At 40.7% G+C, this 27,067-nt stretch overlaps 1 protein-coding gene across 7 annotated transcripts in view; it reads right to left on the reverse strand.

Annotated features, from left to right (window-relative positions):
- Window positions 1-2,612: 2,612 nt before the first annotated feature.
- Window positions 2,613-27,067, reverse strand: part of LOC127635325 (receptor-type tyrosine-protein phosphatase H-like) — a 56,245-nt gene continuing 31,790 nt past the window's right edge. For all 7 annotated transcript variants that reach the window (XM_052115267.1, XM_052115265.1, XM_052115268.1 and 4 more), the window contains 12 exons: window positions 25,964-26,197; window positions 25,612-25,866; window positions 22,439-22,544; window positions 22,278-22,328; window positions 21,972-22,053; window positions 21,680-21,770; window positions 21,515-21,588; window positions 21,100-21,237; window positions 12,759-12,881; window positions 12,497-12,657; window positions 11,935-12,070; window positions 2,613-6,292 (listed from right to left, as the gene is read on the reverse strand). In XM_052115267.1, the coding sequence (XP_051971227.1) occupies window positions 6,140-6,292; window positions 11,935-12,070; window positions 12,497-12,657; window positions 12,759-12,881; window positions 21,100-21,237; window positions 21,515-21,588; window positions 21,680-21,770; window positions 21,972-22,053; window positions 22,278-22,328; window positions 22,439-22,544; window positions 25,612-25,866; window positions 25,964-26,197 (1,604 nt within the window). In that variant the 3' untranslated portion in view covers window positions 2,613-6,139. The remainder of the gene's footprint in view (window positions 6,293-11,934; window positions 12,071-12,496; window positions 12,658-12,758; window positions 12,882-21,099; window positions 21,238-21,514; window positions 21,589-21,679; window positions 21,771-21,971; window positions 22,054-22,277; window positions 22,329-22,438; window positions 22,545-25,611; window positions 25,867-25,963; window positions 26,198-27,067) is intronic.

The raw sequence follows: 27,067 nt of genomic DNA on the forward strand, positions 1-27,067 counted from the left end.
ATTGTGTTTGAACTGTAAGATTAATGACTAATGTCTATGAAGTCCATCCTGGATTAATTGCAGAAGTTCACATAGATGCAATTGTCCTTGTTAATTGGCTGATGAAGGCTTTTGTTGGCAATTGTTAGTCTATGCATTCCATTTCAAGATCGTAGTCCATCAATAGACCGAGGTGATCCAGGCAGAGATCAGGGATGTGAAGTCTTAAACTGAGGGAGTGTGTCTGCATCTCGAACAGTGTTTGGGAGACTATTCCATAGTTTAGGAGCCAAATATGAAAAGGATCTACCTCCTTTTGTGGATTTTGATATTCTAGGAACTATTAACAGGCCATAATTTTGTGATCGTAATGAACGTGATGGAATATAGCATGGTAGAAGATCACTTAAGTACTGTGAAGCTAGACCATTCAAAGCTTTGTATTTCTGTATTTCTTGGTTCTCGTTAGCATTCTGGCTGCTGCATTTTACGTTTATTTATTGATCTTAATAAACATCCTCCCAGTAATGCATTACAATAATATAGTTTTGAGGTCATGAACGCATGAATTCGTTTTTTGGCATCACCAACAGAGAGCATGTGCCTTAATTTAGCAATATTTCTTAGGTGGAAGAATGCTTTTCTACAAACATTGGTAATTTGATTTTCAAAGGACAAATTGGTATCAAATATAACACCTAAGTTCTTCGCTGTTGAAGATGATGTAACAGTACATCAATCGAGAGTCAAATTATATTGTAGTGGCTTATTTTTTTTAGTTTTTTGGTCCAATAATTAGTACCTCTGTTTTGTCAGAATTGAGAAGGAAATTTCTGGCCATCCAATCTTTTATTTAATTGATACACTCTGCTTATTTGGAGAATTGTCAAATCAGGTTTTGAAGAAATATAAAGTTGTGTATTGTTGGCATAGCAATGGAAACTTATTCCAAAATTCCTGATAATATCTCCCAGGGGAAGCATTTACAAGGAGAAAAGCAGAGGGCCTAAAACTGATCCCTGTGGCTCTCCATATTTTACTTTTGTTTGGTTTGACAATTCCTCATTTACATAGACAAAGTGGTAGCGGTCTGCTAAATATGACCTAAACCATGCTAATGCAACTCCAAAATGCCAACATAATTCTTTAGCCTTTTCAAGAGAATGTCGTGATCTATCGTGTCGAATGCAGCACTAAGATCTAAAAGCATTATAAGAGAAATGCAGCCGCGATCAAATGATAAGAGCAAGTCATTGTAACTCTGATAAGTGCAGTCTCTGTTCTGTGATGAGGCCTAAATCCTGACTGAAATTCTTCGTAAATACTATTTCTCTGTAGAAATGAACATATTTGGGAGGATTTTTCTAGTATATTTGACATAAACGGGAGATTTGAAATCGGCCTATACATAGCTAGTTGTCCAGGATCAAGTTATGGGTTCTTAATAAGCGGTTTGATAACTGCCATTTTAAAGTTTCTTGGGACATGTCCTAAGAATAGCGAGGAGTTAATAATATTAAGAAGAGGTTCTGTAATTACAGGAGCTACCTCTTTTAAGAGCTTAATTGGTAAAGGATCTAACAAACATGTTGTGGCTTTTGATGTTTCGATCAGTTTTGTTAGCTCTTCATGACCTATGACAAAGAAGGATTGAAGTTGCACGTGAGGAAAATTATTAAACACTGTTTTCTGAGGTGCTATGACAGATGATTGCATAATTCCAATTTTATTTCTGATTATTTCAATTTTATCTGTAAAGAAATTCATGAAGTCATTACTCTTGTGCTGCGACTGAATATCTGGTTCTGTTGAGGCTTTATTCCTAACCAATTTAGCCACAGTACTGAATAAACATCTAGGATTGTTGAGGTTATTTTCTATGTGTTTACTATAATATGCTGACTTGGCAGCTTTTAGTTACAGACACTATCCTTACATGCACCACGAAATACTTCTAATTTTGTATTTTTCCACATGTGCTCCATTTTCCTAGCTGCTCTCTTGAGAGCATGAGTGTGATCATTGTACCATGGTGCAGGGCTTATTTATTTAATTTTCTTTAATCGAAGTGGGGCGACATTATCAAGAGTGCTAGAGAAGACTGCATTTATATTATTTGTTATTTCATCAAGTTCTTCTGGGCTTTGGGGTTTATTGATTGTATGAGATAGAGCTGGAAGATTATTAGTGAAGCTATCTTTAGTGGTCGAAAGAGTAGTTCTACCTGAATGATAGCGTGGTGTAGATTGAGTAACATTAGCTGATTGCAGCATACAAGAGACGAGGTAATGATCCGAGATGTCATCTCTCTGCTGCAGAATTTCTATATTACCAACATCAACTCCATATGACAGAATTAAATCTAGCGTATGATTATGGCGATGAGTTGGTCCTGTTACATTTTGTCTGACTCCAAGAGAGTTGAGAATATCGATAAATGCTAATCCCAATGTATCATTTTCTTGATCTATGTGAATAGATCGAGCTTTAATTGTTGGTGTCTTCAACAAAGTAACTACAAGATCTGAAAAAAATGAGCAAATTCACCAAGGAAATCAGAATAAGGCCCGGATGATCTATATTGTAGCAAGGACAAAAGACGACAGAGATTTTTTATTTATATCTGACGGTGTCACATTAAGCTTTATTAGTTCAAAAGACTTACATTTATATCCTGTCCTTTGAGTAACACCAAACACTTCACTGTAAATTGTAGCAACACCTCCTCCTTGACCCTTCAGACGAGGCTCATGTTTATAACAATAACCTGGGGGAGTAGGTTCATTTAAACTAATATATTCATCCGGTTTAAGCCAGGTTTCAGTCAAACAGAGCACATCCATACTATGATCTGTAATCATTTCATTAACAATTAGTGCTTTGGTAGAAAGAGATCTAATGTTTAGTAGCCCTATTTTTACATGACGTGTACTTTTAATTAGTTTGTTTTGTTAAAGTTTGACCTTAATCAAATTTTTCTAAATGATTTACTGTCTATGTGTTGTAGTTTATGTGATCTGTGTGACATCTCAAGGGAACTAGCAGACGTTCACATTAACCAGTTTGTCTTTTTCCTGACCTGGGCCCCAGTTAGTCAAATACTATCATTATTAAGACTATGAGCCAATTTACTAGAGAGGAGAGCAGCACCTTCCCTGTGGGATGGAGTCCGTCTCTCTTAGCAGGTCAGGTCTATCCCAAAAACTCTTCATATTGTCTATAAATCCTATTTTATTCTTCAGACACCACTCAGAAATCCAGGCATTCAGTGACGCTAATCTACTATAAACCTCATCACCACGACGAGCAGGGAGGGGACCAGAGCATATTACAGTGTCTGACATAGTTTTTGCAAATTCGCACACCTCTTTAACATTATCTTTAGTGATCTCTGACTGGTGAAGTTGGACATCGTTAGTGCCGACACAGATAACAATTTTAGAAAATCTTAATTAAGCATTAGCCAGCACTTGTAAATTTGATTTGATGTCAGACGCTCTGGCCCCTGAAATGCAATTAACAATAGTGGCTGGAGTCTCAAGTCCACGTTCCTTACAATAGATTTGCTAATAACAAGGGCTCTTTCAACATGATTCTCAGTGGGTGTATCACTGAGTGGGGAGAATCGATTGGAAACCCTAACAGGAAAGGGAGAGTGGTGTCTCTTTGCTGAGTGAGTATGCCGCCGAGACGTCACCCAAATGCCTTCTGCAGGGGCTCTACAGCCGGAACCAAAGTGTGTATGTTGCTCTCTGTACTACTCGCATCCGAAACAGTATCTACCGGCTTCTCTTTCTCATTGACCTCCACTAGCGTTCAGATGCGAGTCTCTAACTCATTAACTGTCTCTGTCAGCCTGACTAATTCCTTACATTTATCACATGTGAATCCCTCAAGAGGGATAAGGCCGAGCCAGATGCAGCGGTTTGGGAGAGAGAGAGCAACACGCAGCTGCTGTGTGTGTGTGTTTTGTGTCTTTTTGTTTTAAGTTTTCATTGAACATTATTTTGACTGTTCAGCCGGTTCCCACCTCCTCCTTGCCCATCCTTAACCCTGTTACATGAAGAACATTTTTGGTGAGGGTTAGGGGATAGAATCTATAGTTCGTACAGTGAGTCCTAATAAGGATAGCTGCACCAACGTGTGTTTTTGTGTTAAAGGCAAATAACTTCTTAACTTTGAGTGTTCCTGAGGCTGAGACTAAAGTTAGTGGGACCTTTTAGTTATAGTTTCAGTTATATTTAAAGATTTGTTATAAATATGACACCTCACAGATGAAACATTTAAACATTTATTAAAAAGTGTTCTGTATTCCGAAATTTAATCAAAGCATGGCCCCGTACAAATCTGGGCAGGTCTGGGCTAAGCCCTGAATATTTACTGACCACAGAACTGCCCCTATTAATCGTAGTGTTGTTTTCGGAACCAACAAGGATGTCCTTCTTGGTTAAATCACATTAAAGGGATTGTTCACCCAAAAATTCAAATTCCCTTATCACTGACTGTCTTCAGCAGAACACAAATTAAGATCTTTAGAAGAATTTAAATTGCAAGTGAATGGGTGCAAACATTTTGAAGCTCCAATATTCACATAAATCAACATAAAAGTAATCCATATGACTCCAGTGGTTTAATCAAAGTCTCCAGAAGCTATATGTTAGGTGTGGGTGAGAAACAGATCAGTTATTTTTTAGAAGAAATTCTCCTCCCTGCTCCACTTTAACTTTCCCATTCTTCTTCTGTTTTTGGTGATTCACATTCTTTGTGCATATCGCCCCTTAAAAATTTCAATATTGATCTGTTTCTCACCCACACATATCATATCACTTCTGAAGATATGGTTTAAAACACTGGAGTCGTTTGGATTGTTTTTGTGCTGCCTTTATGTGCTATTTGAGGTCACTTGCATTGTATGGACCTACAGAGCAGAAATATTCTTCTAAAATTTATCATTTGTGTTCTGCAGAAGAAAGAAAGTTATACACCTGTGATGGCATGAGGGTGAGTAAATGATGAGAGATTTTTTTATTTTTGGGTGAACTCTCACTTTTAGTCAAAGGCAGCTGAGAATACATACATTTATTTAGCAAAATGAAAATAATGTGGGACAAATACTTTAATTGATGGCCAAGTCTTCTATTTTAATCTAAAATAAATGATTAATCTGATATTAAACAGACTGCCATTTTCTTTTTCATATTAAATTCCACCCTAAGTAATTTCTCATTGTTTCAAGCACTGTGCAAATTAAGCTCATTTAAACTATAGTCGCTATGCCATTTTTAACTTAGTCTCACATACATCAAACATTACATTTCAGACAACAAGACAATATACACAGAAATTTAGATAAATAAAGAGTGGTAGTTTTACTTAGTTTAAAAAGTAAATTCTTTAAATGCTAAAAAAATATCATAGCCAATATTATACAGTCGTTTAAATCAAACTCACAATCTATTATCAGTGGAGTGTTTAAATAAAAGCTTCATAGATATAAACATTTAAGATTTACAGATACAAAATATTGATGACTCTTCTTGCACTACAAATATTTTGTCCTATCAAATGCTGTCTAGAATGGGATTGTCCCTTCCATTCAAGGAGCTTCTAAAATATGTGGCGAAAGCTATCCATTAGCATTCCCATTCATGTCAGTGTCCATTTCATACTTTTAAGAGCCCTTCAAAAACAAAACTGGTAAAAGATGTACTATAATGTAATGAAATAACATTCATTGACTGTTTCTTGGGGAAAAAAATATTTAATCAGAGAACATGACCTTTCTTGGTTGGCTGTCAATGGACAACATGTGTTTTGCCATTATAGATATAATTCCAGCAACAACCAGCAGGGTACCTAGCAGGAACATGCTAACCAGCCAATTGCTGACCCCATGATACCGTCTGGAACTGAGTAGCAAATCAAGTTTTACTATTAACAAATGGCTTCCTAATATGTCCCGCCTCACTTCCTGATTAGATGGGAAAGACCTCAGCACAGGACAGAAAACTGTGCTTTTGCCATTTCATGGGGTCTTTAAAGGTTTACTATAATTAGTATTGAATGTGACTTCATTATACTGACAAAAATATAATCTTTTATATTATGAACATGTTTTTGATAACCATACATAAATAATATGACATTTCATTGTGATATTCTAGCAAGTTTTTTCATTGTAGTTTCGATTGCCTGATTCATATTCTTTCATAGCCATTGCGTTGACATAGATCATGTCTGAGTTTTCGTAGAGAGCCTCTGTCTTGGGCTGCAGGGTGTCCATGATGCACTGGTGCAGGAACACATACTGAGACTATGGGAAACAGAGAAAACAAGTGAGGCATGTGAAGGTGTCAGCTAGGGCTACACATATCTAGCCTTAAATTCCTTACACCTTAGTGTCCATATGCAATAAAAATCCTAAAAATAGACATGCTATCCATTTACATTTATGCATTTGGCAGACGCTTTTATCCAAAGCGACTTACAGTGCACTTATTACAGGGACAATCCCCCCAGAACAACCTGCAGTTAAGTGCCTTAATCAAGGAAACAATGGTGGTGGCCGTGGGGTTAGAACCTGTGACCTTCTGATTAACAGCCCTGTGCTTTAGCCACTACGCCACCACCAAAATGTCTTGAAACATGAAATGAGAATAAATGACCACAAATCTCTGAAAAAGAACGGTCATCTGGAAAATTTGCGGGTAATCTGTACTACTTGTTATATAATATAATTATATACTGTATGTATTATATAAGGCCAGTGGTGGCTCAGCGGTTAAGGTTCTGGGTTACTGACCGAAAGGTCGGAGGTTCAAGCCCCAGCACTGCCAAAGTAACACTGTTGGGCCCTTGAGCAAGGCCCTTGACCCTATCTGCTCCAGGGGTCTTTTTAATGGCTGACCCTGCACTCTGACCCCAGCTTAGTTGGGCTATGCAAAAACAACTGCATTTCATTGGCTCTGTACCTGTACTCTGCACAATGACAATAAAGTTGAATCTTAATGTTATTTGCTACTATTCGCTTGTACCACTCTGATCTCTGCAAGCAGCTATTATTCCCATGTCAGGGCTTGTTTTGCAGTAATGATGACCAGCTGACTGTTAGGACCTATTATTTCTGCAATGCGGAATACATGGACAGAACTGCAGAATCCAGTCATAAAAACGGAATTATCTATAAAATACGGAATGTCACAGAATTTGACACATTAAAGATAAAATTAATGTAGGACTGCACAATTAATCAAATAGAAATTGTGGTATGTCCTTGTGTAATGGCTAAACCACAAAAGGCTGAAATTGAAATAAAGTCTCCATGTGCTGCATGCTTCAAAGTGAATGTGTAAAGCCGGCCGGTCATACACAAACACACATCATGAGCATCAAGCGCGCTGTGTATGTAATAAATGACAGAGAGCAGAGCACTTATTCACTGTGAAGCACCCAGCTTGTACAGACTATTTATATATATAATTAAATTGCAGCCTTTTCTGGTTTAATTTGCATGTTAAGCCATGTAGAAAGCTACTCTTCTGGAGGTGAGAAAAACATACAAACTTTAAGAGCTTTATTCAGTTTTCCGTCAAAAACAAAAAAGTTCAATTTATCTAGATCCGTGAAATTGAAGAAATCGCAACAAAAATATATTACTATGCTATCTATGGCTAAATGCAATATTCAATAAATAAATAATAATAATATTCATTAATAGTTACATTATATTTAAGTATTTTCTCACAAGCAAGAGTTTTTATCAATGCTTTCATGAATACAGAAGTGCAGCTGTAACTGACAAAAATCATAACTCCAATGTTGTTTTTGGATAGTGTTGTGACAATCTGTATAGAAGCACTTCATATGATAAAATAAAGCAAGGGGATGTTGAAAAGTAATTGTTTTGTTCTCATTTGATTAAAGTTTATGAATTCATTTGAAGAGACAGTGTTTCTGAAGATGTATTACATTTTAAAACATGGCATTCAGAAAAAAATAAAACGGAAAACATGGATTTCATAGGGCTCTAGGCTTTACATAATCCCTTACTTATTTTTATTAGTTATATTAGTTAGGGTAGTTTATGCTATGTTATTAGTTCATACTTATAGAGCACAACTGTCTGGTTCCAGAACTAAAAATCCCGTTAGTTTTCTCCAGAGACAAACCGATTATTAAAACTAACTTGAGCTCCGAAGTTGTTAATCAATGCTTCTGTTGAAGTCCTCATTTAAAAACAAATAAATAAACAAGCTGGTGTAGAACTACACTACCCATGATCCTGAAGAGAAAGATCCACCAAAAATTGTTGAGAACAAAGTGCACAGTCGCTCTCCCTACACTCTAACTAAACTACTTACATATACATATGGAACAAATCTGACAATTGTTGCACTTGAATCTGTTTTGAATGCTATTCTGGTGCTAGTGAAACTTTGTAGTATGGCAATTTTCGTACCACTGTCTCCTTAAGGTGATTCGCTGTGGTTAAAATTGACTGCCAAATGAATACATGTAAATGATAATGCTATTAATCGGAGCAGAATGTTTATTTTGCTGAGGACCTCTTCCTGTTGCTCATAGTCTTCATCAACAACTGGGGCTGGTTGCATAAACATAGCCATTAACTTAAGACTGCATCTAACAATTAGTTTGACTAGCTAAAGACGCCATAGAAAGCCTGTTGCATAAAACAAGCTCACAGTTGTCTTTAGTAAGACAGTCTAATTTGCATTGCATTGTGGGAAAAATAAGACACTGAACAGCTTAAAAAAATGGCCGACAGTGGACGCTCAATACATTTTTTATTCGCTGAGAATATTTGCTTATTAGAGGACTATAATGCTTCAAAATGTATTTTAATAAACACATTTAGTGATTTAACCCAAATAATTAAAAAGACAACATTTATTACCATTTTTGAAGTCAAAGTCTTCAACCAAGTCTCAACTCAAGCCCCTTTCAGCCCCCACTGGCTCAGCTGACAGTTATTTTCAATGGCAAAATGGAATGTAAACAAAAGTTAGCCTGAGGTGTGCTGTCTTACATTTTGGTCTTTAATTAGACTGATCTAAGTTTTTATGCAAAGGACTGAAAAAATTAAGACCAACATTTTAGATGACTAACTAGTAAGACTAGTCTAAAACAGTTTTATGCAACCGGCCCCAGAGTTTCACCACATAGTGAAGTTGAAAATTGTAGAATTTAATATTAGAATTACATTTGTAAAGTGAAATATACTACACCAAATATCATAGGCGTAGAATTAGTAGCATAAGTTACCACAATGCTGTCAAGGGGATGATTTATCCCCCATGCATCTGTCCTTGTTTATATTTTTATCAACGTTAAAAATACATTTCTTATGAAATACCTTGCAATTGCGCGGCTGTGAGTCTGTCATATTGACATAAAAACTGAAGTCCCCCTTTCGTTGTATGATTTGGTATCGCCCAACTAGACGGTGGTGTCATGTGGTACCTGTTACTTTTCTCAACGCTAGCCAGGATGCATGAACTCAGTGGTTTATTATTACTGGATGAGGATTTTTAAAAATGCTTTTATAGATAATGCTGAGGCGGGTAAATGTCTTTAGTGTAAAATGTCTGCAAATGGATATAAAGCGTTCTTAGATTTTTGCGGATGAATGGAGGATTTGGTTTTGAAGCGACCCCTGCAGGAATAAAACTCACAAGACAGTCAGTGGCTGACAATTTGCAATTTTGGTCTGTAGGTCTGTTACCCACACAAAACTACTGTATGAATTTAGAAAACATGAAATATATCGCATGAGTCATATGTGGAGTCAATGGAGATGTTAAGGCATCCATAGAAACCATCAGTTTTTTTTTTCATGGTGAAGAAAGCAGACAGGCGTTTCAGATGAGCACGTAAGAATTGAAATTTTCTGAAAGGGTACATTTTTATCCTGAAACATTTACCCTAATGTTTTTTTCTGAATGTTTGATATGATACAGTGCATAAGTATTTAAGAGTATGCATTGAATTAGGGATGGCACTATTATTAAGTTTTACTAACTACGATTAAAAATATCACTGTTAATTTAACTTTAAGAATTTAGAATCCACGGTTAAAAAAAGTTAAATGCTTTATTTTCACATGGCAAAATAATATATATAATTTATAAATATAAATAATATAAAATCTTTTTTTTTTTTAAGATTTTGTAATCCTACATTGGAAAATGCTTGGAGTTGTTGCTATAGTTACGGACGGTGGCTGCATGGTGCTTTAATGGCCAGGTGTCGTGAACTGAACGAGAACTTTCAATACACATAAAAAACTGAATCTTAAACAGACAAATTCCAAAATATAACACTAACAGAGGAATTCGATCTAACAGATTCATACCAAATGTGACTTAAATCGGCTGTTTTGCATTGAAATGACTGATTGAAGCCGGCGAATGTATATTATGCAGACAGAATACCTTGAAAAATACATTATACAAATGGGACCAGATGCTCCACTAAACGTCCAACAGCAAACTAGTACGTTTAATATTTTTAGCTGTGGTGATTTTAAAGTGATGAATTAAGATTACACTTTTTGTAATGTTTAAGCGTGCTGATAGTGCAGGAATGGATTTCCGACCGGGCAAATGGGGCCAGTGCTCAGGGCCCTTGACTACCAGGGGCTCTTGACTGCCCGTGGGGGCTCTGGGCTTTAAAGTGGCGCAATCCAGTTTGGCGATCCCACTGCTCGAAAACCCATCATCAATGAAAACGAAAACCCCCTGCACTCGACAACTTTTGGGCTTGACAATGAAAAAGCATTGTGTATGTACGCACTGTTATTATGCATTGTGTAATGTGTTACACATACCAATTCCCAAACCAACCCCCCCAACCCACTTTTGGTCCCTCTCAATGTTCAAACCAAATCTACACCATTGCTGAATATTACTTGTCGAAAAATAAATTTGGAATTTAAAAAAACACAATATTTTGGAACTGAACATTGGAAGGTGAATATATATTATTAAATCTTTGAGGAATTTTTCTGCAAAATATTTTCAGGTGAAATACACAACCATATTCAGAAATATGGTTGAAACCAATATTCAGAAACCAAATTGCAGCCCCCTCAAAGTGCAAGCACTGTTAATTCAATGCATTTATTTTTTAATTAGTGCACTTCAACAGGCTTTTTTATACCAAATACATTTTTCATTTATTGACTTCCATAGCTTACAGGCTAAAGCACTTTTGAAAGACTTAAAATTATTATGTGGTCTTCCATTTTAATGGTTGTGTTATTATGGTGGTTATCAGTAAATGTAATAAACCACACAGGTTTTTCAAGCTATTGTTATATAATTTAATTAAGGTATTAACTGTTAAATATAGGACTTCTGTCACCATGTGCCGTCCTTTATTCCCCTGAGAATGCTATCTTGTTTAAATTTAACATAATGTTTTTTAGTCACTGTAAATGGCTTTGGATTTAAGTTGACGTACCTGATTTCTGCGCCTCTAGTGGCACCAGATGGAATTGCAAAAATAATCACTGTTTTTAAACAGGTTTTCTGCCATTGCTTTGAAAGAATCACAGAGCCGTAGTGTTCACACTTTTCAGTGGAATCAACCTAGAAATGGCTCACTTGTAGCTTTTAAGATCTGCCAATACTGATATTTATTTGTTATAATTGTGGTTATACATATAACAATACATAAGTTAGTACTAAATTGACAGTATTTGATTACAGATTTTATACTACTCCTAGATCCTTTACATATAACTTACCATGTTGAACTGTGTGACTTTGTTTAAGCTTTATTATTTTATAAAGACCCAGTTTCATAGCACAACAGAAGCATTTTTGAGTAATGGTGATACTGAGCTCAACATTATAAAAGTGATATGCTTCTGTGACTTTATAGATTAATATTCCTGATTTATTTGATAATCCTTCATTGAAAACAGAGCTTTACCTCAGTTTGCACCATGAGTGGTCTGTTGAGTCTCATGCTATGGATGAATGCAGCGATGCCCACGGCCTTCTCTGTCTGCAGCTGCTGTAGTAGGACATCCAGCGCTATCAGTGTTCCAGTGCGACCCACTCCAGCACTACAGTTAACAACCACATTTACAGTTTATGAAGATGATGATGATCATGGGGCAATATTAAAGGAGAAAAGTTGTATTTGGTCTTTTAATATTTGTCCTTTGTGTTAATGTCCTGTAATTTTCGTCTATCATACATGCCACAGTTTTAAGTTTCTAAGTGTATCTTAAAGATGGCATCCCAGGTTTTTCAGAGATACCTAAGGTGTTATGTCAAATTGGTTGACATAAAAAACTAATAATGAAAAGAGGATCACTAACTTATTTTGTAATTATCACTAGTATTTCACACATTTTCAATTTGTTTTTCCATCAGCGAACATCTCAGTAGAGTTTGATTTTCTTTTATAAGAAAGACACTTTTTTTTGTGTACTCTGAAGGGGACATTAGAGAATGTTTCTTTGAACAGAGCAGGGTTTTAAAGTGACCTGCAGTGTACAACAGTTGGTCCTGCAGAGGAAGAGCTCTCAATGTGTTGACGGACGAGTCCTCTGAATCGGATCAGCTCCTCTGTGCTTTCCGGAACGCCGTGATCCGGCCACGCCGTGAAGTGAAAGTGTCTTACTGTTCGGATCTCAGAGGTCTCTTTCTATAATGTACCAACATATTGATGACAGAGATAGATTGTGACTTATGCAAACATTTCATTATTCATGAATTAAACAGTTATGTTGAAATGTCCCAACTCACATTTTTGACAGTAAATTCTCGCAGAGTCCAACTTTGAGCTTTGTTTTCAGATATGATTGTGACAAGCAGGTTACCATAGATACATGGTGTGTAGTCCAGGGGCCAGTACTGCTCACACTTGGTCTGAAGAAAGAGTCAGAAAATAATACAAATCAGTCAATCACATTGCACTAGCACAAGGGTTCACACTATTCATGTGGCAGTGTTTAAAGAATGCCATATGACTGAAATATTTACTAAAGAGTTTGGGAGTAGCATACTATTAATGAGTGTGTATACTGTGCAGTATATAGAGTGTATAGAACTGGGTACTGTATCTGACAATGCACTCGAATTGTCACTGAATTAAACATCAGAATCAGAATGAACATTATTGCCAAGTATGCTATATATATATATATATATATATATATATATATATATATATATATATATATATATACAGCCAAAAAAAACGTGAGACAAAACCACGACTCATCAGTGAAGAGCACTTTTTGCCAGTCCTGTTTGGTCCAGCGAAGGTGGGATTGTGCCCATAAGCGACATTGTTGTGGTGTCTGATAAGGACCTGCCTTACAACAGGCCTACATGCCCTCAGTCCTGCCTCTCTCAGCCTATTGGGGACAGTCTGGGCACTGATGGAGAGATTGTGTGTCCCTGGTGTAACTTGGGCAATTGCTGTTGCCATCCTGTACCGGTTCCACAGGTGTGACATTCGGATGTACTGATCCTGTACAAGTGTTTTTTCTTGGGTCTTGTAAAGACTCAAAGACTGCTGAGTAGAGCTGTATCAGCAGCACCTGTGGCAGGTTGAACTTCCTCATCTGGAAAAGGAAGTACAACCTCTTCTGGTTCTTTTTCACAATGAAGTCAATGTGTGTCTCCCACTTCAGGTTCAGTGAGATGGTAGAGCCCAGGAACCTTAATGACCACACTGCTGCCACAGTGCTGTTCAGAATGGGGAGTAGGGTCAATGTTGGGGTGTTCCTCCAAAAGTTCACTATCATCTCCACTGTTTTATGCATGTTCAGCTCCAGGTTGTTTTTATTGCACCATACAGTCAGCTGTTCAACTTCCCTTCTCCCTCATTATTCTGGATGAGGCAGATGACAGCAGTGTCATCTACAAACTTCAGGAGCTTGACAGAGGTGTCCTTGGCGGTACAGTCATTTGTGTACAGGGAGAAGAGTAGTGGGGAGAGCACACATCCCTGGGGGCACCAGTGCTGATCTTACAAGTGCTAGAGGTGAATTTCCCCAGTCTCACTTTGTAAAGAATCAGACATGTCGGGCAGATCCATTTGCAACAATATTTTAATGGGCAGACTTCAAGGAAACGTAAAACTTCTCAGCAATGAGCAAACACAAGGCAAAGGTCCAGTCTGATGCCTGGGAGAGGGGTCAAGTCAGGGGAAAAGGTCCGGCTGGATCCGAGATCGGCAGCAGGCGACAGAGACGCGTGAAACAGGCTTGGTTCGGGGCAGGCGGCGAGATATCAGAGTCCAGTAGCAGGCACGGGTCGTTAGGCAGGCTGCAGACAGGCAGAAAGGTTAGTAACAGGCTGGGATCGGAACAACAGAATCACTTAGAGAACACTCAGACATGCAACATGGGGTGAAACAATACTTCGCACAAGATGCCGAGTTAATCAGGCAGATATAGTCTCAGGGCTAGGGTTTAATGCGGGACAGCTGGGGAGCAATCAAAGCATAATGATCCATACTGCGCTGAAGCATGAAGCTCTTAGTACTCAGGGAAGAGAGCGCGTGGAGTTAGCAGAGCAGGGCACCGTAACAGAGCCCCCCTCCTGCGAGCGTCTCCTGACGCGAGGAAACTGATGACGGCGCGGTCTGCCGCGAGGTCGAGGAGCCGGCCTGTCAGGGTGATGGCGGTGGAAGTCTTGAGTGAGGGACGGCTCTAGTATGTCATTGCCGTTGACCCAGGGACGTTCCTCTGGCCCAAAGCCCTCCCAATCGACGAGGTATTGGAGATGCCCACTGCGATGCCTAGAGTCCAGCAGACAATGCACCTGGTAGGTCTCTTCGCCCTCTAACAGGATAGGTTGGGTGGCCGTCTCCTCTGAGTCCTCTCCGTGCTCTTCAAATTGAGCAGAGGCTGGTTTGAGCAGGGAGACGTGGAACGTGGGTGAGACGCGCATGTGTCTGGGCAGGTCCAGACGAAACGACACAGGGGTGATTTCACGGATGATCTTGAATGGGCCCAAGAATCTCGGACTTAGTTTCTTGCAGGGCAGCCTGAGGCGTAGGTCTCGTGTGGATAGCAACACCCATTGGCCGGGCTGGTAAACAGGTCCTGCCCTGCGATGCCTGTCTGCCCTCTCCTTGCCGCGTCTTATAGCACGCTGGAGGTGAGTGTGGGCCAAGTTCCAGGTCCTCTCACTCCGCCGGAGCCAATCATCCACGGCAGGGACGCTGGTGGGCTCACCTGACCAGGGGAACAGTGGGGGCTGGAACCCGAGGACGCATTGGAAAGAGGTCATCCCGGTAGAGTGCTTGCGGATGGAGTTCTGGGCATATTCGGCCCACATCCGGTAACAATGCCAATCCCCCTGCTGACGATGGCAGTAGGAGCGAAGGAAGCGGGAAATCTCCTGGTTGAGGCGCTCCACTTGTCCGTTGGCCTGGGGGTGGTACCCCGATGTGAGACTCACGTTGATCTGTAGTCTCCCACAGAAGGCATTCCAGACGCGGGAAGTGAACTGGGGTCCCCTGTCAGACACAATGTCCTCTGGTAACCCGTAGAACCGAAAGACATAGTTACACAGATGTTCCGCCGTCTGCAGAGCGGTGGGTAGCCTGGGGAGCGGGATGAGCTGGCATGCCTTAGAGAAGCGGTCGATGATGGTCAGAATGGTTGTGTAGCCCTCTGAGGGAGGCAGATCCGTGATGAAGTCCACCGCGATGTGGGACCAAGGCCGTTGGGGAACAGGCAGGGGTTGAAGGAGGCCCGCGGGTAGCAGCCGAGAGGATTTCTGGGTGTTACAGACCCTACAGAGGCAAATGAATTCGCTCATGTCTCGAGTGAGCGTGGGCCACCAGTACCGGTTCTGAAGGAGCTGGGTCGTGGCAGTGATTCCGGGGTGCCCGGAACAGGGAAGGGCGTGCACGTGGTTTATCACCTTGTCGCGGAGGGTTTCTGGTACAAAGATCCTCCCAGTGGGGCAGTCCGAGGGAATCTCGAGGCCAGCGTTGGCCTGGGTGCACTCGGTCTCGAGGTCCCATTGAACTGGTCCGAGGACGAGAGCTGGGTTGATAATGGGTTCTGGAGTCGGGACCTCCGTTTCGGAGTCGAACAGTCGAGACAGAGAATCAGCCTTGGTGTTCTTTGAACCGGGGCGGTAACTCACTGTGAAGTGGAACCGGGAAAAGAAGAGAGACCACCGGGCTTGACGTGCGTTCAGTCTCTTGGCCGTACGCAGGTACTCCAGATTCTTGTGGTCTGTGTACACGGAGAATGGGTGAGTCGCTCCCTCGAGCCAATGGCGCCACTCCTCGAACGCTGACTTCATCGCTAACAACTCGCGGTCTCCGACATCATAGTTCCTCTCTGCGGAACTCAACTTCCTGGAGTAGAAAGCGCAGGGATACAGCTTGGGGGGGGTCGCCCTGACGTTGGGAGAGTACCGCTCCTAGCCCAGTGTTCGAAGCGTCCACCTCCACCACGAAGGGTAGCTCAGGGTTAGGATGGTGCAAAATGGGAGCAGAAGTGAAGCTGTTCTTGAGTTGCCTAAAAGCCCGGGAGGCAGCCTCGTTCCAAGCTAGCCCTCTCGTGCCCTTCCGAACCAGAGCTGTTAACGGGGCTGCTACAGAGCTGAAGCCTCTGATGAAGCGGCAATAGAAATTGGCGAAGCCCAGGAAGCGTTGCAACCCCTTTAGGGTGGAGGGTTGGGGCCAGTCTACGACTGCTCTCACCTTATTCTCATCCATGGCCACGCCCTCCGGGCGGATGACGTACTCCAGAAAGGTTGTAGATGTCTGATGGAAGTCACACTTCTCTATCTTGGCGTAGAGTTGGAACCAAAGGAGCCTTTGAAGTACAGCGCGGACATGCTGGATGTGGGCTTCATGGGTGTCAGAATAAATCAAAATGTCGTCTATGTAGATGATTACACTTCGGTGGAGCAGATCACGGAGGACGTCGTTGACGAAGGATTTGAAGACGGCAGGGCTGTTAGAAAGGCCGAAAGGCATGACGAGATATTCATAGTGCCCAGTGCTCGTGGAGAAGGCAGTCTTCCATTCGTCCCCCTCTCGGATTCGAACCAGGTTATAGGCGGAGCGCAGGTCCAGCTTGGTGTAATATTTGGCCGTGCAAAGAAGCTCTAGAGCAGCCAGTACCAGCGGAAGTGGGTAACGGAACTTAACGGTACATTTGTTCAGTGCTCTGTAGTCGATGCAGGGTCGCAGTCCTCCATCTTTTTTTGACGAAGAAGAACCCTGCTGACAAAGGGGAAGTGGAGGGACGGATGAACCCCTTTGTGAGCTCCTCCTCCACGTACTTCCGCATGGCCTCGGTCTCAGGTTGGGACAGTGAGAAGATGCGGCCTCTGGGTGGTGTGTTATTGGGTACGAGGTCTATGGTGCAGTCGTATTCCCGATGGGGCGGTAGCTTGGTGGCTTTGACCTTGCTGAAGACCTCGACTAGATCATGGTATACGGTAGGTAGGCGAGATAGCACGGCGTCGTCTCGGGGTTCGGTAATGCCTTGGACCGCTAAGGGTTTGACGACAGACAGACACCCTCGAAAAACACCTCTCTCCCCAGCTGATTATCTGCCCGGTAGTCCACTCCAACTGGGGGTTGTGCTTCCTTAGCCAGGGTAAGCCCAGGATGACCGGAGTGTGAGGAGCTTGGAGAACGTAGAACTGGACCTCCTCATGATGGAGTTGGCCGGTACGCATGCGAAGCGCCTGGGTCATGTGTGTGATGCGGCCTGTGCCGAGTGGACGTCCGTCGACAGCCTCTACTGACAGCGGAGGTGTGCAAGAAATGAGGGCTATCTCGTGAACCTGGGCAAAAACTTTAGACATGAAATTACCGGCTGCCCCAGAGTCAACTAGGGCGACGGTATTGACAGCTTGCCCCTTTATAGTGAATTCAAGAGGCACTGATACACAGGTGAGAGGATTTAAACAGTCGAGGGTCAGACTCACCGTGGTTCTGTCCTTGTGTGCAGGTCGCAGAGGGCAGTGCAGACGGAAGTGACCGGAACCCCGGCAGTACAGACATAGGTTCAGAGATCGGCAGCGCTCCCTCTCCTCCTCGGAGATGTGTGAGGCGTTGATCTGCATCGGCTCGTAGGTCTCAGCAGACAAGTTAGAAGCACGTGGTGCGGGACTGACGCGCATAGCGCTCGTTGGGCGGAGACTGGGGCGTTGTGAGCGCATCAGGTTGTCCAGCTGGATGGTGAGATGAACAAACTGATCCAAATCCTTTCCTTCGTCGCAACAGGCCAGCTCCACTTGTAAATCGTGTCAGAGACCTCTCCGGAAGACCACCTTGAGAGCATTCTTCGTCCAATTGGTTTGGGCTGCTAGCGTCCGAAATTTGAGGGCGTACTCTGAGGCGGGCGATCTCCCCTGTGAGAGTTCCAAGAGAAGATCCTCGGCTCCTTTCCCCTCCTTGGCATGCTCGAACACAGCTTGGAAACGTTCCAGAAATTCTCCGTAGGAAGAGAAGACGGACCCATCTGGTTTCCAGACCGCGGTTATCCATTCCAACGAGTGACCGGTGAGTAGCGTGCACACAAAGGCGATTTTGCTGGCATCTGTGGCATGCAGGGCTGTCTGCTGGGCCCTCATACCTCTCAGGGCGCGCGAGGTGCGGATTGGAGCTTGCAGTGTGCAGCTGGTCTAGCGAGAGAGGCGGCACGGTGAGTGTTGGAGCGGCCGTGGGTGCCGCGATGGACTTCTGCAGGGCTCGTACCGCTGAGACCAATTCCTCCGTGAGCGTGGTCAGGCGGGATAACTGGTGATGATGGGCGGCCAGCTGAGAGGCTTGGTTGGTGACAGCGGCCGACAGAGCAGTTATTGTCGCTGGATCCTCGTTTGGCGAAGTATTCTGTAAAGAATCAGACATGTCGGGCAGATCCATTTGCAACAATATTTTAATGGGCAGATTTCAAGGAAACGTAAAACTTCTCAGCAATGAGCAAACACAAGGCAAAGGTCCAGTCTGATGCCCGGGAGAGGGGTCAAGTCAGGGGAAAAGGTCCGGCTGGATCCGAGATCGGCAGCAGGCGACAGAGAGGCGTGAAACAGGCTTGGTTCGGGGCAGGCGGCGAGATATCAGAGTCCAGTAGCAGGCACGGGTCGTTAGGCAGGCTGCAGACAGGCAGAAAGGTTAGTAACAGGCTGGGATCGGAACAACAGAATCACTTAGAGAACGCTCAGACATGCAACATGGGGTGAAACAATACTTCGCACAAGATGCCGAGTTAATCAGGCAGATATAGTCTCAGGGCGAGGGTTTAATGCGGGACAGCTGGGGAGCAATCAAAGCATAATGATCCATACTGCGCTGAAGCATGAAGCTCTTAGTACTCAGGGGAGAGAGCGCAAGAGCGCGTGGAGTTAGCAGAGCAGGGCGCCGTAACACACTTACTGCTGCCTATCTGTCAGAAAGCTGGTGATCCACTGAAAGATAGAGGTGGGAACACAGAGTTGGTTTAATTTAGTCCAGAGAATAGCTGGGATGGTGGCGTTGAAAGCCAAATTGAAGTCCACAAAAAGTATCCTAGCATGTGTTCCTGGTCTGTTCAGATGTTGCAGGATATGATGCAATCCCATGTTGACTGTATCATCCACAGGCCTGTTTACTCAATAAGCAAATTGAATGGGATCCAGAAAGGGTCCACTGATGTCTTTCAGGTGGGCCAACACCAGTCTCAAAAATGACTTCATGACCACAGACATCAGAGCGATGGGTCAGTAGTCATTAAGTCCTGAGATTTTGGGTTTCTTTGGGACAGGGATGATGGTGCAGCAGAGAACTTCACACTGCTCCAGTGATCTGTTGAAGATCTGTGTGAAGATAGAGCCAGCTGGTCAGCACAGGATTTTAGACAAGTGGGTGAAAACAAATCTAGACCCTGTGCTTTCCTTGTCTATTGTTTCCAGCACACATCTTCTTCACATATCTTAAGTGCAGGTTGAATAGCAGGAGTGGGGAGGAGGTGTGAGGCTTTTCAAATCTACAGTAAAATACATTCAGGTAATCAGACAATTTCTTATTCCCTACAGAGTTGGGGGATGTTTCTTGTAGTTGGTAATGTATTTCTTGTAGTTAATAATGTATCCACACTGATGCGGGGTCGTTAGCTGAAAACTTGTTTTTCAGCTTCTCAGAGTAGTTTCTTTTAGTCACTCTAATCCCTTTTGTCAGTGAGTTTCTGGGCTAATTGTACAATATTTTATCCCCACTACTAGAAGCGTCCTCTTTGGCCTGACAAAGCTGCCTGAGTTTTGCTGTAAACCATGGTTTGTCATTGCTGTATGATAAATAAGTCCCAGTAGGAATGCACATATCCTCACAGAAACAGATATATGATGTCACAGTATTTGTGAGCTCATCCAGATCGGTGTCTGCAATGACTGTCATTGACTGTCTCCAATCAGTGCAGTCAAAGCAGGCTTGTAGTTCCAGCTCTGCTTCATTGGTCCATCTTTGTAACATGCAGCATGATAAAGTAATATTCTGCATTTCAAGCTCAATTGGCAGCATTTGTGGTATAATATTGATTACCACAAAAAAGTTTTTGGACTTGTCCCTCCTTTTCTTTGAAAAAAAAAACTTTACTTACTAACATTTTCTGTGTAAAGTTAGAGCCAAATTTACCACTTCATGCCATGATGATGTAATGTCAACAAACCCTAAAATCCTGAAATGACTATAAAATCAACTATTTACTTCTCAAATAATCAACAACTTTAACAGAAGAATGAATGCTTTTACAAAATTATAAGCTTCACATTTCTGCCTTTAAACCCTCCAAATATTGGCCCCATTCACTTTCAAGTGCCTCACTGTAACATAGATGTTTGCTTTGTTTAAAGAAAAAGAGGGATGATTCGTAATAAATTTTTGTGGTAATCGGCATTATGCCATAATTGCTGTCGATTGAGCTTAACTTGTATTGCACCTGGAATATTTCTTTAAGGTCAGGTGACAATAATGTAGAATACTGTTTAAAATGTTTATCCTTTCATAATGTGTACAGTTTCATATACTTTTTAAACAATAGTAGGCAGTACACAGTGCATACTGCATAGTATGCAGATAAGCAGTCTGCTCGCACTCCATTCTGAACGTTGCCTTACTCACCCTTCCACTCTCAATGCAGTTGGTTACCATGATGATAACCCCTGATCTTTTCTCCCAGATCATTCTCCAGAAGTCATTGACAGTATTGGGGAGGGGACCTTGAGCAGCGATGTACTCTCTTTTGGCACTGCCAAAACCCTGACACACACACACACACACACACACACACACACACACACACACACACACACACACACACACACACACACACACACACACACACACACAGGTTCATTTCTAGAAATAGTTACCAAAAAATGTAATTCAGTGCACCAATCATGCAAAAAAGGAATGTGTATTTGGAAAATAAACAGTGATTTTTTTATTTTAATGTGCACTGCTGGTCTGAAAGTGTGTAGCGGTGTTGACAGAAGTATATGGAGTATGTAAGTACAGTTGTTAGTGTGATACTCACAGGCATGTAGTTGGCATTGATATAATCAGAATCGCCCTCATCATTTATAGTGAGATGCACTCTAGAGCAGTCATCTGAGAAAGGGACAGAAAGACTTTTATTAAGATCAAATCACTTTTGTCGTAATAACTGGGTAATGCACGTGTAAGTCTATGAAACACTCACAGGCTAAAACATTGGAAAATCGGTTTTTCTTCTTGTTTTCAGGCAGGAGAGCTGCACTCCGAGACTGCTCAGTACCGACTGAACTCAAGTCCTGTCAAAAACAATTTAAAAAAGTCTCAGCAAACACTTCCCATGTTCAGAATTAACCTGATCATTAGTAGAGATTTTACACATAACATTTGTTACTAGGCAACAACAGTCTAATTTAGCAACTCAGAAAACAAACAAGAATACAAATCATTTCCATTCGCTAGTACTGATATACGTATATTTCATTTGTGTCCATGCCTACCTCATATTCCTCACTGAAACCTCTATTCTCATCACGACTCATCTTTTGAAAATGTTCAGGAAATTTCTCCAGGTGAATTGGTCTGAAAAAACATTTCTCAATTATTAAATCAGCAAAGATATCAAATATTTGACAGTGTCCCCAAAAAGTATCTGGACACTTAAGTCAAGTTAAGTTTCTTTGTCAAACGTTAGTGGAATATGTCCAAAGGTAATGTGTGATGAACTGTCTATTGAGTTGATTTCTAATGCAATGACACACAGACATTTTATATGATGGGTCACTGAATTATTCAGTAATACATACGTGTACTTGTTGTTAGGTACTATTTTTGACTCCATGGGAAGGTTGGATCTTCTAAAGACAACAAAAATAATATATAAGATTTCATATTTAAGTGTTAATCTCTAAAGCTTTTATAACACTTTATTTTTAATGAAACTTAAAAAAAAAAATAATAATCATACTTTGATGTCTGCTTTGAAGTCTGCTTTGATATGCGGAACCATATAAAGACCCCAACACAAATAATGATGAGCAACAGGAAAAACACCAGCACTCCTGCAATAACTCCTGTGGAAAACACACAAACAAACACTGAACATGACAAACACGTACAAACAAGATTTAAAGAAATATTCCAGGCAATGTTCCCCATCTGTGACACAGTGTTGATTACCACAGAAAATGATTCAGACTCATCCCTGAGTTTATAAAAAACAAACAAACCAACAAACAAACGAAACTTAATAAAAGATTTCAAAAGCAGAAATGTAGGCTCTTATTTTTGTTGAAGCGCTTACATTATTCGGAAAATCTTTATTTTTTAATCTGTTACGTTGTCTAAAAAAGTTTTTTTTTTTTTAAGTGGAACTACTTTTCTAGACAGATGAATTTCAGATTATGTGTTTCCAGCATAATTTCAGTCGGTGGAGTTGTTTCATGTAAAAAGTGCTGCAGAATAGTTACGTCTCAACCCTTTCTGGCATCATTTCAGGATTATCAGGCAGTGTACTGGATGTACGTGACCACGACATGAGTTGAAATATAGAAAATTACTTTCCACAGACAAGGGAGGTGAGTGATCGCACATGTCTCATGGTGACATGTTTAATTGTCATGGTTATACTTTTGAAGCAGTGTGATAGTTGCATATATTAGTTGTTTATTGAGCTGTTCAGTCATGGCATCAATTTGTAGGCCAACCCGGAAGCCTAGTTCATGAGATTCCTCACAAATTTCCAATTTTCAGAATAGGGTTTTCGATTTGATGTGGTTAACATTACGTGAAGTGACGTTCATAATTGTTTTACATCAAGAATTACACTCAGTTAAATCTCAAGTGTGAATTTTGAAGCTGCTGTGCTTTTAAAAAAATGTGTCAAGCATGTGCACTTACATCCTTGTGGTGGTTGTAGTCCTTATGTACTGTAGCAACTCATAAGCAACAAGTGGTTTAGAGAAGAGCGCAGCACAAACTAACATGGGGCTAGTTTTAACACACATGGTTTAAATGTTTCCACACACACACACACACACACTGGTAAGATGAAACTTAATTTGTTTACTTGTAGCCATATCAAAACTGTGTAGAGAAAAAATTGTTAAAAAATTAAAAAAAAACTTTGCAAGTACATTTTTAAGTAGTAAAAGTAAAAATTCACACAAAGGTTCATTATCATCCATGATTTTAATATTTATTTAAAGCGATCAGAATGAGAGAGAGCGAGAGACGGAGCGTGTGATCACCTGTTATTTTTAATACATTTGCAAAGATTTCAAACAAACTTCTTTCACGTTGTCATTATGGGGTATTGTTTGTAGAATTTTGAGGAAAATAATGAATTTAATCCATTTTGGAATAAGGCTGTAACATAACAAAATGTGGAAATACTGAAGAGCTGTAAATACTTTCCGGATGCACTGTATATATATATATATATATTGAACCCCAAGTGCATTTACACAAAATTTACCAAAAAGTGTTAGTTTGTGCCCCGCTCTCCCCAACATACTTAAAGTTGTCACTGCAATCTAGGAGAGTAGTATCTTCATATAAATTTAAATCGTCTTTATGTTGTACGTGAGCCTGAAAATATTATATGGACACAGTTAACAATAGAATTGTTATAAATCATGTAATTATGACATGATTTATCACAATGTAATTTTGATTGCCACGTTATTTTACATATTTGATACATTTTTGAGGCATCTATGTACTAACATTAGCCAACAAAAAACCTAATTTGTATGTTTTCCAATTCGCTGTCAGTTGGCCTTCTGTTTAATGTATTCTGGTGTAATAGTTTTGAGAGACCACAAGGGATGATATAACATGTAAGGTCCTTAATACTGAAGCCGGTCAAACGCCGGATAAGAAGCGTTGCATTGCGGGTAGGGCAAGGTATGTGTATCACACACAGGATGCGTTGATGCGGTGCAGTTGGCAGTCCAAAGTTGTGTATAGTCACCAAACACTATGTCACGAAGGCTTTTGTACTTCTTCAAAAAGTGACATTGATGAGTTTACGGGTTACTGTATGAAACTGATGTAATTTCACAAATTAAATGATTAGAAATGGTGACATTTTTATGCAATTATCTGTATGTAGCATTACATAGTTTTCATTCAAGCTGTCAAACATCAAAAAGACATACTCATAAGTAAAAATGCAATGTGTGTTTCCCAACCCTATTCCTGGAGGCCCCCCAGCACTAACACATTTTGCATATCTCCCTAATCAAACACACCTAATTCAACTCATCAGCTCGTTAGTGGAGACTCCAAGAACTGAATTGGGTATGTCAGAAAAGGGGGATATACAAAATATGCAGTGTTAGGGGACCTCCAGGAACAGGGTTGGGAACCACGTTTGTAGGCTATATGAAAGATAAATATATGCAATATATCATCCAATGAAGGCTAAATAATATATTTAAATAATCTGTCCTTTGATACAAATTTAGGTTGAATTTAATGGAAAACTAAATTCAACCTGTGTTGCGCTCCGTGGAGCAGCAGAATTTTGATGTAACTTAAAAATATGTAAATCTTTGCTGGAACATATAATCGTAAATTAATACATTTGACATTTTACTGTTATCAACAAACAAAAAAAAAACATTTAGCATTTATAAGGTTTGCCATAAAAACAAATAACTTAGGAGGTCTGAGAACGTGAATAACTCAGAGTAGAAGCTACCAGTTGCCATCTTGTAATAACAGTCATTCCGACATGATATGAACGCACAATTAGAACACGCCATGTCGTCCGCCAGATGCCTCCGGTGTCACTTTAAGATTCCCCCCGCTCACACTTTACCAAAGTCGTGTTGAGAATAGTTTACAGTACGAAGTGGCAAAATACTATTGTGCAACGATCAGCCCTATTTATATCTATAAAAAAGCCGACATACAATAATCATCCGGAAATTTGTCTGATTATCGGCATTGATCCCAAGCCTACTAAATATACTGTACATGGCTGTTTCACTGGTATGTTGACAGTAGTGATTATAATTTAATTAAACTTTTATTGTAGTTCTTCATTCGTGATATAAAATAAAATTGTGACACTATGATTCTAGTGGTTTCACATGCACACACACAAACAGAATCTTCATCTGGTTATTTTACCTTTTGGGTCAGTTTGACAGTTGACTGTTACTCTGTCACTACTCAAGTCTCCAGAGATTGATGTAGCTGCCACTTTGTACCACTGGGCAGCTTGCAAACCCTTAACATCCTGACTATATCTTGATTGGTTGAAAATTTTTCCATCAACGTCCACCTGCACGACTTGCACGATTCCAACTGGAGGATCCCAATGTACAGACAGACCATAACCTCCATATAAATATTGACAGCGAAGTTGAGATACGCAATTTGGAACTAGACAGAAAAAAAGAAGGAAAGAAAGATGAAGTCTTTTCACATCAGCCAATCAGCATCACAGAAGCACAGTCTCACCAAGAGCAAATAAACTCACCTAATGTCTGATTATGTGTACACTGAAGAAGTTTCTCTGGGCCCAAGTCATACCACAGTAAAATAGTGTACACCGCTCCAGGATAAAGATGGTCAATGTTCACAATGTTCTTATTTACACTGCCAATCTGTTCACTGTCTGTGATGTTTTTCGCTGTTACATTTGTGCAGCCTTCCACTTCAGCAGTTATTGATGAGTTGGTGACCTTCCAGTTAATGGACGCACAGTCAATAGCTTCAGAAAAGACAACAAAACATAGATTTTCATCTCAAACAGATTTGGAGTCTTGATCTTGTGGTCTTGGTCTTAAGAAATGTGGCCTTGATTTGGGTCTGGGTTTCATTACTCAATATATTTATCTGGCTTTCAAGATGTAAAGTCTTGGTCTGGATTTGGGTCTCAACATGCTAAGGTGATGATAATTAGCTCAAGCACGAGTTATCTTCAACATGTTCTGTCTATTCCTGGTATTGGTCTGGGTCTAAGAGGTTCTTGTATTTGCTTGGGTCATGCAATATCTGGTATTTGTATGGATCTGGGACTTGAGAAGTATGGCATTGGTCTGGGCCTTAAGAGGTCTGATATTGCTCTGTGTCTTGGTCTTAGGGGTCTGGTATTGGTTTGGTTCTTCTTAGGAGGTCTGGTATTACAGGCTCCGGTGTTGATATCAAAACAGGCATTTCTTTGTGGAAAGGCACCTATTGTGGATTTCTGATTTCCACAGACATTTACAAAGGTCTTACAAGTTAGTTACTTATAGTCAGGGTTTGAAATTAACTTTTTGGTCACCAGCCACCATGGCTAGTAGTTTTCCAAGGTCACTAGCCACTCAGCATTTTCACTAGTCAAATACCCCACCACGCAAAAACTGATAAAGGTATCTTAAGACTGTAAATGCATGCATTTACACAAGAATGATGTGAGTTCAGGAGGACACAGGCCTAATGGTTTAAGTAACCTATAAAATATTCAAAGACAAATGCCAGTTAGAACAGGAGTACTGTTGCACAGGAGGAAAATTTGTCAATAACATGTCCATAGTTCATGGAAGTTTCAACCCCTTCCTTGTAAGTGCATATGAAAGTTTACCATTGCTCTACCGTG

This window comes from Xyrauchen texanus, chromosome 42, assembly GCF_025860055.1.
Source record: "Xyrauchen texanus isolate HMW12.3.18 chromosome 42, RBS_HiC_50CHRs, whole genome shotgun sequence".
Taxonomy (NCBI): Eukaryota; Metazoa; Chordata; class Actinopteri; order Cypriniformes; family Catostomidae; genus Xyrauchen; species Xyrauchen texanus.